The 15,808-nt window shown below is 37.1% G+C and overlaps 2 protein-coding genes and 1 long non-coding RNA gene across 3 annotated transcripts; all 3 read left to right on the forward strand.

Moving 5' to 3' along the window:
- Positions 1–5,356: 5,356 nt before the first annotated feature.
- LOC142608216 (phosphatidylinositol:ceramide inositolphosphotransferase 1-like) lies at positions 5,357–8,369 on the forward strand. Its single transcript, XM_075779945.1, has 7 exons — positions 5,357–5,375; positions 5,577–5,663; positions 5,760–5,828; positions 6,724–6,804; positions 7,925–7,996; positions 8,114–8,174; positions 8,263–8,369. The coding sequence occupies exons 1-7, from the start codon at positions 5,373–5,375 to the stop codon at positions 8,367–8,369; spliced, it is 480 nt and encodes a 159-aa protein (XP_075636060.1). The 5' UTR covers positions 5,357–5,372.
- Positions 8,370–8,443: 74 nt separating this feature from the next.
- Positions 8,444–9,443, forward strand: LOC142608112 (uncharacterized). Its single transcript, XR_012839428.1, has 3 exons — positions 8,444–8,934; positions 9,039–9,090; positions 9,313–9,443. It is a non-coding gene; the product is annotated as an uncharacterized LOC142608112 (long non-coding RNA).
- Positions 9,444–9,647: 204 nt separating this feature from the next.
- LOC142608111 (uncharacterized) lies at positions 9,648–14,206 on the forward strand. Its single transcript, XM_075779822.1, has 7 exons — positions 9,648–9,697; positions 10,334–10,436; positions 10,528–10,615; positions 11,572–11,669; positions 12,388–12,685; positions 12,805–12,985; positions 13,741–14,206. Exons 1-5 carry the CDS (start codon positions 9,675–9,677, stop codon positions 12,625–12,627), a joined length of 552 nt encoding a protein of 183 aa, XP_075635937.1. The 5' UTR covers positions 9,648–9,674; the 3' UTR covers positions 12,628–12,685; positions 12,805–12,985; positions 13,741–14,206.
- The last annotated feature ends 1,602 nt before the right edge of the window (positions 14,207–15,808 follow it).

The following is a 15,808-nucleotide window of genomic DNA, read 5'->3' on the forward strand; positions in this document are numbered from 1 at the left end:
AGACATGCAAGTAAAAAAAAAAATCAAAAGGTAAAAATTTCAAGTAAATGTCTGAATTTAAGTTGTCAAACATACCAGCAATGTCCCCTCAAGGCTATGAGTGCAGGGCGTCACAGCTAATGAAAGAAAGAACAGAATCAACACCTTGTGCATCTGCATAGACACAAGAATTAGTCAACTTAAGACATAAGTACCACAGGCTTAAGACATTAGTAGCACAAATTTAGTTATCTGATGAAATTATTTAGTGCCAATTTATTACATGATCTATTAAATGTGGGGTATATCTTGGCACCAACTTGGGGGGAAGGGGGGATTTGAGAGGAGCAATTTCTTCCTTTAGGCTTTCTATGTTTCTTCTTATTACTGTTGTTAATTCTTTTGACCACAGGAGCTTCTTAGTTGTTGTGAGAATAAGATGCTAACAACTAATTTTACAGTTTTTTTATTTATTTATAATTTAGCAACTAATTTTACAGTTAGAGAGAAGATATCAACTCTTCATACTATTTTCCAATATCTCTCCCTTATTTCCCTATCTTCATAATCCTGCAAATCATGATCACTCACTTGGTTGTTCAAATTATTCAATGACAACTTAATGGAAAGGAGTATTTAATTAAGTAGCCTCAACAACATATAAACATAGATGAGATCTTGTCAGGAGAACTGTGTAAAAAAACATGCAGCACCACATAGCTATTTCATATTTAACAAGATTAATATGGCAGTGCTTACAAGCTGACAAGTATGTACAAAAATAAGTCAGAAATTATTACGAAACAATCACACTAATACACTGCCAACGTATAAGTACATGATGCATGGGAGAAAAATATAATATTTGCACCTTGCACTTTGAGCAACCAACCCAAAAAGAACTGCGGGCCATGCTAAGCCTCGAATCTACCAAGAAAAAAGATAACATTCAGTCACAAAAGTCCTTAAGAAGAAGTAAGCGGGGAGTGTTTTAATAATCCATAGTAGTAGTCATGGAAAAATGTCAGGCAGAAAAACAAGTCAAATCTAATTTCAACCATATTATTTTGATGTTCTGATTTGACCAATTTTAGCCCTTGAATTTGAATTTAGCATGTTCTCTAATGTTATTACCTAAATGTGGCACCACAACTACACATGACTCCTAAAATTGATATCATGTATATGTAAGGATACACTTAAACAAAAAATGCTAAACACAAAAATAAATATCATAATTGGAATATATGTAATCCCTAGTCCCTAAAAGAAAATACTTGCAAAATAATTATATGAATTGAGAGGTTCGGAATATTTATTTGGTTGGAAGGGAAGAAGAAACCAAATCCAACAAGTAAATTTAGAAGGTTATGCTAATTAATCAAGGTTATTAAATTTTGTTGTAGAATGCTTACATCATCTGATTCCTCTTTCTCTTCCACCTTTTCCTCTTTCTTTGCCTCGGCTGCAACAGGTTATGCAAATTTAGAAGGTTATGCTAATTAATCATTTGTGCTTTTATTTTTTTTCTTGGGTTATAATTACGAATTTTTTTAAAAAAAATTGGGGCTCTTGTTTTAGCATTCCCATTTAAATCATTCCTCCCTTTGTCCCAACTAGTTTTTTCTGTATTCCATTTTGAGATGTTGCAATATATAGTCTTATTTTGAATGGGGATCTATCTCATGTTTAGTCACATTTCCTTGCATGTAGAATAACATTCCTTTACCCCCACACTATTAATGATCTCACAGTTGAGTATCTGAATGTTTGCAGTATGGAGCCTCGGATTGATGACGAGCCACAGACCTTGCACCCTGGTCCACTTGACGAGTCATTGTTGACGCGACAACGATATCATCGATCAGAGGACATTTGGAATGGCGAGGTGAAATATCTAGTTCTAACAATCGCTTTAATGTTTACGTTGTCTTTGACTTTTAGTTAGCAAGTTCTTTCAAAACACAATTTGTAGTTGTAACAACCGCTATAATTTTTATGGATTTTGCAAGACCCGAGCCCACTTACGTGCCGTGGTCGCACTAAGGAGATGGCAAGCATTCAGATGGGAGATAATCGAGTGATTGACATTATCAAGTTGCTAAGGCTAGAAGGATTGTTTAGAGCCCCTTCCAGAGAGATAGATCATTGCCTAATTTCGGCCCTAGTTGAGCGATGGCGGCCAGAGACGCATACGTTCCATCTTCCACATGGTGAGATGTCAATCACCCTACAAGATGTGGAGGTCATTTTCGGACTTCCTATAGACGGTGAGGTCTTGGTTGGGCCGACTGCTGTGGTGGATGGGGATTGGCGAGATGTGTGCATGGAGTTGCTTGGTTTTACTCTGGCGAATGACAACAAAACTTTAGTGGGGCAAAGAATTCTCATCAGCCGCCTTGTTCACGCCATTGTAGTGCCACTGCCTCATGACGCAACGGAGATGCAGATACACCAGTATGCTCAGTGCTATATTTTAGCGCTGCTAGGGGATAAGCTTTTCATGGACAAGTCGGGAGATAGGGTGCATTTGATGTTCTTGGCGTTCCTGCGTGACCTTCGTGATCCGCCACAGTATAGTTGGGGTAGTGGTTGCTTGGCCTGGTTGTACAGAGAGTTGTGTCGGGCAAGCGAGAAAGGGGCATCGCAGATTGGTGGGGCGTGCACATTGGTCCAGTATTGGGCATAGGCAAGGTTGCCATTCTTGTACCCGAGGATAGAGCCCCCACCTGGATGTGATTATGGCCCATGGCCATATGCTCCACTTGCATTTAAGTAAGTATTTTTCTAATATTGTGTGTGCAATGTACTCTTCTTAGTAACTATAACATGGGTATTATCTTATCTTATGTTATTCGCTTCTAACTGTAGGTGGGTGCGGGTGCCAAGCTCGAAGAGTAGGCCATCCGGCATGGCCTTGATCCACTATCGCGAGCAATTAGTTAGAATTCAGTCGGACCAAGTATGGCAAACAAAAATTCTGTTTGGTTATGTTAATTTTTGTTTTAATAAACTTGATGTTATGATAATTATTTTTTGTTTCTATTGTAGATTGTGTGGCAGCCATACGAGGCAGACTTCGGCCACCTTCCTGACTTTTGCGTTGCAGGGAGGGATACGTGGACGGCAAAGGTGCCACTTGTGTGTTTTTGCATAGTAGAGATACACCACCCAGATCGTGTCCTTCGTCAGTTTGGGTTGGCGCAAGAGCGGCCCGACCATGTTGTGTACGATGAAAGACTGCATAGAATAGACTTGCGTGGGAAGGTGGAGAAGAATTGGAGGGAGGAGCATGGACCGTATATCCTTACATGGGATGCGAGACAACAACGACTTTGCCATGCACCTCCTCAGACTGGTGAGATGCCTCGCGATCATGACTATTACCGCTGGTACAGTCCAGTCACTCGAAAGTATGTCGACCGCAACAGCGCAAAATTAGATATAGCGGTAATGTGTTCTAATTAGATATATCTTAGTTGAGTATTTGGGTAGATTAATAAGTACTATACTATATTATCCATTCTACAATTGATACGTAAATGTCTCAAATCTAATTGTACTGGTTCTTTCTCGGTTTCAGATTGAAAGCCATTTAGCGCTATTGGAGATGCTTCCTGTAGGCAGCCGAGCCCACAACCATGTCCGATGCATCCTAAATGATCTGGCTGGGCTTGGTGGTGGTCCTGCACCAAATGGAGAGGCAAACAATGGGCATGAGACTGAATCAGCAGATATTGCAATCCCAAGCACAAGCGCAGCACCTGTACGTACACCGACCCGTGCTACTGCAGCTAGGGGCCGTGGTGGGCCTGCTACAGCAAGCCCAAGCACAAGCGCAACTAGGGGCCATGGTCGGCCTGCTACAGCAAGCCGAAGGACAAGTGCAGCTAGGGGCCGTGGTCGGTGTGCAATAACCGCTCGGGTTGTAAGTAGTCCTGAGATACCTGCACCCATCCCGCACGCATCTCTCCAGCCTGAGGTCCCTCCACCCATGATAAATGCATCTCCTTAGCCCGAGGTCCCTTCTCCCACCCCACCTTCACAGCCCAGTTTCAATCTCGGTATTCATTCTCAGTTGACCCCTCCTATGCACCTCGAGACACCCTTAAACCCATCCACCAGCTCTAGTGCACCCACTTTGCCCATAGACCCACCCCGTACTGAACCCATGACAATGATCCCCACTCCTAGCCTGTACACAGAGCATCATTACCCACCTACCTCATCCTCATCTGACCCTCTAGGACCTGCAGTTGGGATTGACACTCTTCAGCCAGATACTGATGTACCGGACGAGCATCCCCTTTATCAGCCCTCACCCCCACGAGGTCGACCGCAACGTGCTAGAAGAGCTCCCACTTGTGGGACAGGTGGACACAAAATAGGACACAAAGGCAGCTCTATGGTACGATACCATTAATTACGATGTATAGGCCTATTTTGCAGTTCATTTTATCTTATCATTACACCAAATATTGACTGTATGCATCTAATGTCTTTGCAGCACGATGATGAGCCTAAGGATGATGCCCCGCAGCCTCCTCCCTCGCCCAAACATTACACGAAAGTTAAAAAATGCAAAATTGGTGAACCTTGAAAAAGAGGTTTGTTACAGAGGTAATGTCTAATGTGATCTTTTTTCCTGTTGGGGCTCTTATTTGTTGTGTGTGTGTGTTTGATGCTTCATATTTTTACAGCTTTAAGTTTACAATTTTTACTAGAAGTATGATGCTTCATATTTTTATTTGTATCTTTGTTTGGCCATTTGAGGCAAGACAATGTTAAAAGTGAGGTGAATTTTGTAAACTTCTAATTTTGTGGATGCTATCTATTGCAGACTAGTGGCTCATTAAATGGTGCATTGATTGGCCCTGGAGAGAGAGAGAGAGAGAGGTAGGTTATGAATAATACTATTAGGTAACACTCTGGCATCCATAAAGTAAGGATTTTATTGAAGATGAATTTGCCACTTTAGATCCAATAAGCTTGAGCTTAAATGGCATTTCCTCTTCCTATAAGAATGGGGTGGCGCCCCCCCCCCCCCCCCAAAAAAAAAAAAACCCAAAAAAAAGAAAAAAAGAAGAAGCCAGTGTAGGGTTTCACTTTCAATAGATTAGTTGCATTTGTGATTTATGTCTTTTCAGCAGAGGAGAAAAATTTATATTCCCCATGTATTTAAAGACAATAAAGGAAGTGAAAGAACCGGTAAAAGGTTATGGTACTTTTTTTTTTTTTATAAATAATTATTAAAGATGATCTATGCTCTTTTTAGTGCAAGGTAAAGTTCCTATCTGGTAAATGGCCTTGGTGTCTTAATTAATTTAAATTTTTTTCTTCATTTGGGTACGCTTAATTAGTTTGGCATTGGTTATTTGTTAGTGTGTTTGAATATGGTACTCTTTATAGCAACTATTTTTTTTTTAATAAACTTCTTTATAGCAACTAAGTTGAATGTATGTACGAGAAAACCCAAGTCCTTGATTTCTCCACCCTTCCTCAAAGCTTTGTTTTTGTGTGGTTCTTCTTGTTTGAATTGTTATGCTGTTTTGTTCTTTTATATATGCCTAACAAGTGACGTATACTTCTTTCTACAGTACATACATGGTCTGGCTGCTCGAGGAGTTCATTATCTACATCGGCCAGGGCCATTACTTCAGGATATTGGGTTTCTTCTTCTTCCGGTCTGTATCAATTTGTTCTCTTTTTTCTCCCGGTTTGTGTAATGTACTTCTTATTGTAGAATTCTTTTCTTATATTTAATCTTTATGTGAAAATAGGAACTTGGGAAAGACAAAGCTTATATCAGTGAGACTTTATTCACCCTCATTTTTATATCTTTCTTCTTGGTAAGGCTTTGCTGTTGTCTTTGCTATCTTGGTTATATATCTTTGTATGGCTGCATCTGTAACCATTCTTTTCCTGTTTGAAGTGCTGTATTCTAGAGTGTTGACATTGTTTCCATTGAATTATGTTCTTTCTTTGTTGCATCTAGAATTAGGATTAATGGAAGACAACATGCTAAATTTTGTACATTTAAATTCAGTGCTTACTATTTTTTGATAAGCAACTCACGTACCTCCTGCAATATGCCTTTCTCATTGCCTCCACGAGACTATTGATTTTCCTGTTGCCTTCTTTGTTCTATAAAGTTAGGCAAATCGGTTTATTAGGAATGTGCACTATTTATTTGTAAATTATACATGCACCTAATAAGTTATTTGAACCTATGACCTCACCCTTCATCACATTCTTATAGTTGATGTGCATGCTATGTTATTCTTAAGAAGCGTAGTTCTTTCTCAAAAGGTTTTGTAAAAAATTCCTTTGAATTGTTTATATAAAATACTTTTGGACATTATTTGATTATATAAAGGAGGCTCTTCTGTTATATTATTCTTTTTGAGTCGATTCTGAAAGCTAGGATAAGAAGCACCTCATGTTATGATTCAGATAATATTGTTTTAGTCATGCATGTAATTTGTCATTTCTAGTGGTTCTCATTATATAGTTGTTAAATGCTTTAAATTTGCCTGGATTTTTGTCTAATTAATTCACTGTCTGGGCTGCTTATAACTTTGGTGATTGTTAAATAATGTCCTATTGTTGCTACCCATTTCTTAAGTATGCCATATCTTCTTTCACTAAGGTTTATTTCCCTTTCAGTTTCAATTGTACAGAATCACTTTTACTGTGTTTTCCAAAAAAAAAAAAAATCCTAATAATGTGAATGTTCTTTTGCAGTGGACTTTCCATCCGTTTATTTTGAAGGGCAAAAGGATCTATACAGTTTTAGTTTGGTGCAGGGTTCTAGCATTTTTAGTTGTAAGTGGCAGTTATATTAAGTATTCTTTTGTGTTGTCTATATCTTGATGGTAATGTAGAATCATTGATAAGATAATATTGTTATTCATAGTTGCATGACAATTTGGAACATTACTAATTAAATTTTACATTTGTAAATAAACTTGTTTTTAGAAGGAAAAAAAATTATTGAAAAAATTATCAACATTTCATTGGCTCTTGAGTTTGCCTTTTTTATTATTGAAAAAAAAAATAGTGAGTCAATCCTATGCATCATTCTATATAAGCACTTGAACCAGAATTATAGCTCAGTTCTTATGCTTGTGTAATCTCCTATGCTTGCTAGATGTTCTTTTATTTTTTGGTTTACCAGCTCTATCTTTAATGTTAGGTGTAGAAAGTTGGTTCTCCTATGTATGGATTTCACCTTATTCACTAAAGAAATAGAAGTAAGGTGGTAATTGATTTTCAAAATTTGCATTATCCAAATTATTAAGGAGAAAACATTTCAATATATACTAGAGACTTGTAATTTCCACGTAGGCTAATCCTTTGATAGTTTGAATTTTTATGGATGACCTCCTAGCGGTCAGTAATGTGGGTTGTTTGGCAAGAGAGTTTCTGGTAGGTATTTATGTGGGGTACACCATTACATAATTGCTATTTTTTTTTTATCAATTTGATGATTAATGTTCATTACTCATAAAAAATAATGAATATTGTTTATCAATTTTAGAAGCGGACCATTTTTTTAGCCTTTTTTCTTATCAGTTGATATTTGTACTTTCAGCAACATTAATTGATATCATGATGCATTTTTGCATTTGAGTAATGCTAAATCCATGCTTGGTTAGCCAAATGATACGTTATATAAATTGTGAAGTGACTGTATTGAACCAATTTGTTATAATGAGCAAAGATTGCTAACTAAAGGCAAACTCCTGCTTTGATGATCTCAGGCTTAATTTATTATTTTTTTTTTTTTTTTGTGTGCATTTTTTACTTGTGGTGGTAGCAGGGGTGGGATGGTGATGGATTAGTCAATTCTTGGGTTTATTAATCCTCTTGAGAAGTTATAATTTATGAAAGTGATGCTTGAATGTCTTCTGATGGTTGGTTTGTGTATTTATTTGCTGCACAGGCTTCTCAAATTCTACGGATCTTCACATTCTGTTCTACCCAACTTCCTGGTCCAAACTATCATTGTCGTGAGGTAGACTCTTTTTGTACCATAAGTTGCTCTGAATTGAAGGGCTCATTTTGGAAATTGTGCAGTCATTTTTAATTTTTCCCCTGCTAGTAGTAAATAACCTCTTGCTACGTTATGAAGGGTTCAAAACTTGCCACACTGCCTCGTCCTGATAGTGCACTTGAAGTCCTATTGATTAATTGTGAGTGACTCTTGTACTACTGAAGTACTTTGCCTTAATGCTAGGAAATAGTACGTATTTGTGCTCATTTTGTTTATTGAAAATGCAGTTCCTCGGGGGATAGTGTATGGTTGTGGTGATTTGATTTTTTCATCACACGTGATTTTTACTCTAGTCTTTGTGCGCACATACCAGAAATATGGCACGCGAAGGTAAAGTTCGACTTATAAATATTGATGAACCCAGTTTGACTTCTAAGCTAGCTGATTGGAGGGAGCAAGGGATTGTACTTGGGATCGCACATGTTAATATGAACTTGTGATCATTGTACTTGGGGTGGCATGTGTGGGTTACTTTCTCAGATGCTGGATTTTGCTATAAATATAGTCTTTTTGAGATAATGCCTAAAATGAGGACCTATTCAGGTCAACCTTCCTAAGACCCCTGATTGTAAACAACATGTGTCAGTTCTCTTTATCAGTTTAGCACTTTTCTGTTTATTTGTATATGATGCTTGATTTTGAGATGTCCCATGTGTGTATTTGTTGCCTTTGGTACTTTTAGTTAATTACTACCTATCACAAAAGAGAGTTATGCTGTGCATGTTATCTTAGCCCTCTCTGTAGATTCTTTATCACTACCTCTGGTGAAATCCATTTTGGCTACTATTGACAATGACAACTTTTACTATTGGCGGGAAGGATCTCTGTCAAGCTGATTCCAAATCATTTACAACCCAATGGACTCTGCTTTTGCCGACCAGTGATGTACTGCAACTTAGGTGAAACTTTCATTGTTCTTTGTGCCTTTCTTGTTAAATTATTTCGATTGTCCCATCCTGAAATTTGTTAACCTTCCATTTCATTGTGACTTGTTTATTTACAGGAAGTTTGAAGCAACTTTAATGACATGTTTGCTATATGATCCTTATTTAAAGGTATTGGTTCTTTTGTTTATATGTAATCACTTATGTTTTTTGGATATTTATTAAAATCTGAGCTTCCATTATTAAATAAGTTTATTTGTAATCTGTGAGATATTATGCATATATTTCCTCTTTCTTGTTTGTTGCAGTTTTCATACATCTTTTATCTATCATATTATGATTTTCCTTATTGGCTTTCCGGACTAACACATTGAGCTGTTCTGTACTTCTTAGGCTCGGATTGCTTCTGCCTCAGCTCTGGCAGTCATGTTGGATGGGCCTTCCACCATTTTTCTGCAGGTAGCAGAATACAAAGAATCTTCCAAATATGGATCTTTTATGGCACTTTCAAGTTCCCTTGGACAAATACTAATGCAACTACATGCAGGTATTTAAATACATTGTTGCACTCCTCATTTAGGCTGGTGCAAATTGTGCCTTCATTTTGGTACTTTTTTTCAATGCATGAGGTAATTTATATACTGTTTACATGCTTTCATTTTACATTTTTTACAAATCCATTTTGTGTAGGGATTTTGTACTTAATCCAGCGTGAAACTCAAAGTAGATTGCTGGCGTCCTTATTCAAGATTCTCATGCTTTTAGTATCATCCACACCGTATGAATCTTCTTCTTACTGATCTCATAATGCTGTACTATTTGTTACTGCTTTTCATGTTGTCCCTATTGTGCTAGACTAATTTGCAAAAAACTCATACGCGATAAACATATGTCACTTGTACCAATCAAAATTCAGTTCCAAAACATGCCATACATGGTTCAAATTGTCACCTTCTTGTCAGCCTGGGATAACCTCGTTGATCATGGGTTTATGTCTATAAGTCAAATTCATCTACTCTGGCCTTAAATTATCCATATGTCTGTATACACACCTATGGTATTTAACTATCTTATACGATGATAGAATATATGATGTTATGATATAATAAAGCTTGCTTTCTGATATGATGGTTAAATGGATATTAACCTGCAAAACTTCTGATCTATGGCAGTTGGTAGTGAATCTGAAGACTCTGAACCATTAATAATGTGGCTTTTTTTTTAGCAAAGGATTAGGATTTTCTACCTAGATCTAGTTGATTAATTTTAGATAAATGAGCCTAATAATGAACTAAACATATGATGTCATGGGTCTTTTTCGAATGGTGAATGAGCATACTTTGAATGTTTTCATTGTTGTGAGAAAATGTGCCTACTTACATTATTGTTGTTTGTATTAATGATAATTCTTCAGATATTCAAGAATGCCTGGAGAGTTGTTGCCAACCGTTGTTACATCTCTTCAGACTAGGATCAATGAAGGGTTTTCATTCAAAAGTGATCAGACTGGCTTTCTGGTTAGTTTCCTCATGTGTTATTTTGAAATATTTGTAACTCTCACTTCCCTGTTTTACTGACCTCTCGTCATATTTCTACCTCCTTTAACAGGCTGCTGCTGTTAGTTGCTTGACTACGGCGCTGTCGACTTCACCTTCCTTACAAGTCAGAGAAATGCTTTTAGAAGAGATATCTACAGGTTAAATCCCCCCCCCCCCCCCTTTTTCTCCATTTTGTGTATGTGTAGGTAAATTAAATTTTTTTGAAAACCAACATGATGCAGGACCATTCAGAAAGTTCAGCACTATACTAGGTTTCTTGATGAATTCTTGAATAAGGAGTGATGTTTAAGAGTTTAGGTTAGAAGAGAATGAATGCTGACGGCTGTTTGGGGCTGAAACAGGGGATAAATAGAAAATAACATAAATAAAACACTAGGCAATCACACCTAGGTCTTCCTAAGCATCTCACCTAGGGTTCCTTGGCCTCACCCGCGTCTACTAACTCTTAGGGTCCATTTGGTTGGGGGTGGAAAAATGGGAGGATAGAAGAGATTTTAGTTTCCCTCATTTGTGTTTGGTTGGGGGTGGAAAAGTGGAAGGATAGAAAACTCATTTGTAGTTGAGAAGAAAAATGGGAAGATAGAAAATGAGGTTTGTCTAAATTTACTCTTATGTCCTTAGTTTATTATATATAAGAAATACTTTTCTCATACTGGTTTTACTTATCAAAAAAAAAAAAACTTTTCTTTGTAATAATGCGCGCTTCTTTGAATGTACCTCACTTTAGAGGCGAAAAGCATTAGAGCCTTAGCACTTCGCACATTGTGCTTAAATGTACTTTTACCAACACTACTTTAGAGTTCAGAACACACATTGAGAATCATGATTGGGAGCTTTGTAAACAAAACCCGAAACAAGCATAGAGTATCTCTCTCATTTATTAACTGCTATACTGCTACCCTTATGAATGTATTTATGGTGTCTGACTAAAAAATTTAGTGTATGTGTCAAGCTTAGAGTATCTCTTTCATTGCAACTGCCTTTGTCTCTAGGCTGGATGTTTATATGCATAATCAACTTATTATTAAGGTTGGAAATTCCATTGGTATTTTCTTTTTTGGTTACCTGGGAAATTCTTTTGATGCCTTTCCAGGTTTCCTTGAGGCTGAAAAGAAGTCACGTGTTCTTTTTGCAATATTTCTATACTCAGAACAACTAACCAGCCCAAATATATGCTTTGAGGCTCTCCAGGTAATTTCATAAGGAAGCTAGTATCTTTTTTATAATTTGTGTTGATTGATTTCGCATTATTAATACTGGGGTTAATAGTTCTTGTCTGGTCATCCTCTGTTCTTGCCATTTTCTCCTTGTCTTTTCTGAAGTTGGGTGACTAGGGGGTATGTGGTAATTGTCATTGCCAAGTTGAAAAATGTTATCTGGGATGCATATGGTTAATTCAGTCTGCTCATTAAAGCTAAGGTTTTGTCTTACACGGTTATTAAATGAGAGAAAATCATAAAGCTTTTTTCTTTTTTTATTGGTAAGTTACACACACCCATTGCGTCTTGAACCCACGACTCACCCTCCTTCCAATTATTATGGGAGGAGGAAGTATCAGTTGTGCTATTGCTCATTGGCCTAAGAGGCACAAATATTATTATAAAAAATCTTTATGAGACTATTTGAAACCCATGCTTAAGTAGGCTGCTTACAACAGTAACATCCTATTATATGAACTCAACACTTAGATTTGTGCTCATACCTGTGTCCTCAGATAAAATGAGTTTTACTTCCAGCTTTTGTCAAGACAGTGGCTAGTGATTGCTCAATGTTTTAATTAGTTGTGCAAATTATGCTAGAATTTAGAAGAAGGATGGTCAAAGATCTTAAAGATGTTACTTAAATTTTTGCTTTTGTTGGTAATAACTTGTTTTGGAACTTGACATTCATCGTATATTATTGGTCACAGGCACTTAGAGTTGTGTCACACAATTACCCAAACATTATGTTTGCATGTTGGGAACGAGTTTCCACCATTGTTTATGGCTTCTTCATGGTAGCAACTCCTGAAGTACCTGCAAGGTCATGGACGGGAAATGCTGGAGACATTGCTGGGGTTATTGGGGAAAAAGTTCTTACAGCTGCAGTCAAGGAAAGGGGAAATAAATATTGGTCATTTACATATTTCTATATGGATGTAATGATATAAGTATCCTCTTTCATGTGGATTCATATGCATGGCTAAGAGAAGCCAAACTTGCAAATCAGTAATTTCCATTCCTTCTTTCATTGTCAGTCCAATATAACAATTTAATCTATCATTTTTTTTTATTTTTTTTACTCTAGTGTTTTGCATCAACCAGCTGATGGTTTATGGTATTCACAGGGCTCTTACACTCTCAAGATGACACTGGAGGATGGTAACAATCAACTGTTGACCTGCATTAGCTTCAAATTCAGTATCAGCTTTGGATCTTCTGCGTCTGATAGTTGAATACCTTGCTCATGTTTGCGGTGTTGCAACGTGGTGTTGATTAGAAAATGACTTGTGGCCATGAAGCTACAAGGTATCCGCTTTCTCATCCTCATAAGCCTTGTCGAGTCGAATCATATTGTTCCTCCTCGCTCCCACAATGGATGTCAAAATATATTGGTCCAAGATACGGTGAACTCTCTTATTTGTATGCTTAATAGGGACATTTCCCGGACAGAGAGGTCGGATAGTGAAGATGTCGGTGGATTGGTCGAAGAATGGCCTTCTAAGAAAGACATAGGCCATATGTTTGAGTTTATAGCATGTTATGTTGCATGTGAAAGAGCTAATGTCTCAAAAAGTGTCCCGAGTCGATTTTAGAATACTTGACATCACAAAATAATTTTCCAACTAGTGTTTCCTCTCATCACATAACTTCAACAAGAAGGGAGAAGCAGGTGCTTGCCCTTCTAGATTTTATATGGTTTGTGGTTTGAAATTTTGTTCAATTGCTGATCTCACTTTTTTTTTAGTTTGCTTAAAACAAGTGAGGGAAAGGGGGATTCAAATCTAGGTTCTCCTCGTAAAAGAGACCGAGCATATTCATTGAGCCACAAAGCTCTTGGTTGATAATCTCACTTTTGACAGTAGTTTTTGAAAGCTTCCAAGGTTTTTTGTTTGTGTGTGTGTGTGTCAGTGCATGTAGTTTAAGAAAAGATAAGTTAGAGTTTGTAGTGAAAGAATTTGTTGATGTGTATATTTTGATATCAATTATGTTTGTTACCTACAAAGAGAGTCATTTGGTTTCATTGATTCTGACTTTGTTGGATGACTTGTTTCATCATGCAGATAAAGGTAGTGCCTTTTGACATTCCAGTGTAATAGTTGGTTTCATGAAGGCTGAGCAGTGAAAATAGAGGTGACAAATTCCAAGATGGAGAAAAAAATAATTTCAGCAAAGCTGTTTGATAGGAAAGGTGCTCTTGATTTGGCCTCATGGATGTTTAATGTAGTCACATCTGTCGGAATAATACTTGTCAACAAAGCCTTGATGGCTAAATATGGCTTTAGCTTTGGCGGGTTGCCTCTCTCTGTCTCTCTCTCTCTCTTAATATCATATTCAAACATTCAATTTGATTAATTTTTCTCCTTTGCATTACTTACATAATACATGTCATGCTTTATGCTTTAAATTTCCATGATGACATCAATGAGTTATCTGCGGGGTGTTTGGGTTATAGAGACTAGTTACAAAGATTTTATTTTTTACTTTTATAATTTGTAAACTCCTTATATAGTATAAATTGCCTTAACTGGCCTGCAATGGTTTTTCTTTTGGAGATGTTTTTTCTACTTTATCATTTGGTGCATTGCCAATTTGTGGTTAATAATCACAATCTTGCGGAAGACAAAATTGAGATAAATTGATAATTAATCAATAATTTCGGTGGATTTTCAAATAAAGGATCTAAAAAGATTTCAACCATGAATTTAAAATATGGGATAAATATTGCCACCAGTCATTTCAAATCAATTGTTCTCAAATAGGGAAGTTTATTGATATGCTAAGGTTAAAATTTGTATCTTATTTAAAATTTACAAGAAAAAGAAAAAGAAAAAAAAGAAACAAAAGCAGAGAGTTAAGGCGTGACGTGTAGGAAATTATTTGATTTGAGAAAAAAAGCTCGGTGGTTTAGTTGTTTCAAATGTTAGATCTGTTCAATGGGGCTCATGGAACCTTTGGAAGTGGAATGCCAAAGGATGATCAGAGTCTTTGATGACAATGGAGATGGACGAATTGATTTCAAAGAATTTGTCAAAGAATTTAAATAATGACATTCAGTATTACTTTAGAAAAGCGAGTTTTACTCACGGAATATTGAGTTTAGACCATAATTTTCACCAAGCACTTATAATTCTTGCAAACACTAATACAAGTACATCTTTTCATAACATAACAACAACGAACAATAGGATCATTTGCCCTCACGATCAACAACAGATCAGTTTGCACAAAACGTGTAGACATCAACAACAACGTTGAATGTTCGTAGGTAGAAATTTTTGGAAGTCATCATTGCTTGAATCTGAGAAGTCTGAAATGTCACTTTCATCATCTAACGCAGTAATTTCATTAATAGAATTCATGGCTCGCTCTTGCGCCTTCCCCTTTAAATGCTTCCTAGCTTTTTGGACTGCATGAAAACGGTCTAACCGCCTTTGCATTTGATTGTTCTCTTGTTCAAGGCGAGCAAGTATGTTGGCAGTCTCATCTCTAGGTAACTCGGCTGAGCGTGCCTTAGGAACTCGTAACCCGTGCCATCGACAATACACCTCCAACTCACACCTCTTCTCGTATAGGGTTGACCATGGTGGTTCTGCTACGGTGAACTCAATTACGGTGGTATCTGTACTTAGTTTTGTAGGTTTGCCGACCATGATGTGGCCAACGCTTCCAAGACTCTCGTACGTGTATATTGGCATATTAACGAAATCTCTCTTCTTTCCAACCCATTTCCCTCCATAGTGGTCTGTGTATGTTTGTAGTTGTTGATCTGCTGGAACTTGTGATAATTCATTTGTTGAAGTAGATTGAAACTTGTTTCTACGTGTACGAGATGATGTTGAGGCGTTGCGACTCATAGCTTACTCAACCTACAAAGTTAGTGGTGTAGGAATAAGAAAAGAATTGTGGTACATTTATAACCTCATTCCACTGTGTATTCAATAATAAAATTTAACATATTCAGGCTTGTCATGTCAATACAGGCTGGAAAACCATGATACGAATATTTTGTTCAAATGTTCCCAATGTCATAGTGAGATTCTCTTATTCTGGGCAGTAGTTGCAGTGTCGCTATGACTATTCAGCTGAACAGTATTCATGTGAAGAGTATTTAGCATGCTTGTGTTTCAT

Source organism: Castanea sativa, chromosome 8 (genome assembly GCF_040712315.1).
Source record: "Castanea sativa cultivar Marrone di Chiusa Pesio chromosome 8, ASM4071231v1".
NCBI lineage: Eukaryota > Viridiplantae > Streptophyta > Magnoliopsida > Fagales > Fagaceae > Castanea > Castanea sativa.

Bases quoted from the DNA above. Each gene is read 5' to 3' on its own strand.
- LOC142608216 (XM_075779945.1), top strand. The intron at 5,664-5,759 runs GTCTGTATCAAT...ATGTGAAAATAG, and splicing joins TTGGGTTTCTTCTTCTTCCG to GAACTTGGGAAAGACAAAGC. The intron at 5,829-6,723 runs GTAAGGCTTTGC...GTTCTTTTGCAG, and splicing joins TTTTTATATCTTTCTTCTTG to TGGACTTTCCATCCGTTTAT.
- LOC142608111 (XM_075779822.1), top strand. From the start codon at position 9,675: ATGCTTTTAGTATCATCCACACC. The intron at 10,616-11,571 runs GTTAAATCCCCC...ATGCCTTTCCAG, and splicing joins TTTAGAAGAGATATCTACAG to GTTTCCTTGAGGCTGAAAAG. The intron at 11,670-12,387 runs GTAATTTCATAA...TATTGGTCACAG, and splicing joins TATGCTTTGAGGCTCTCCAG to GCACTTAGAGTTGTGTCACA.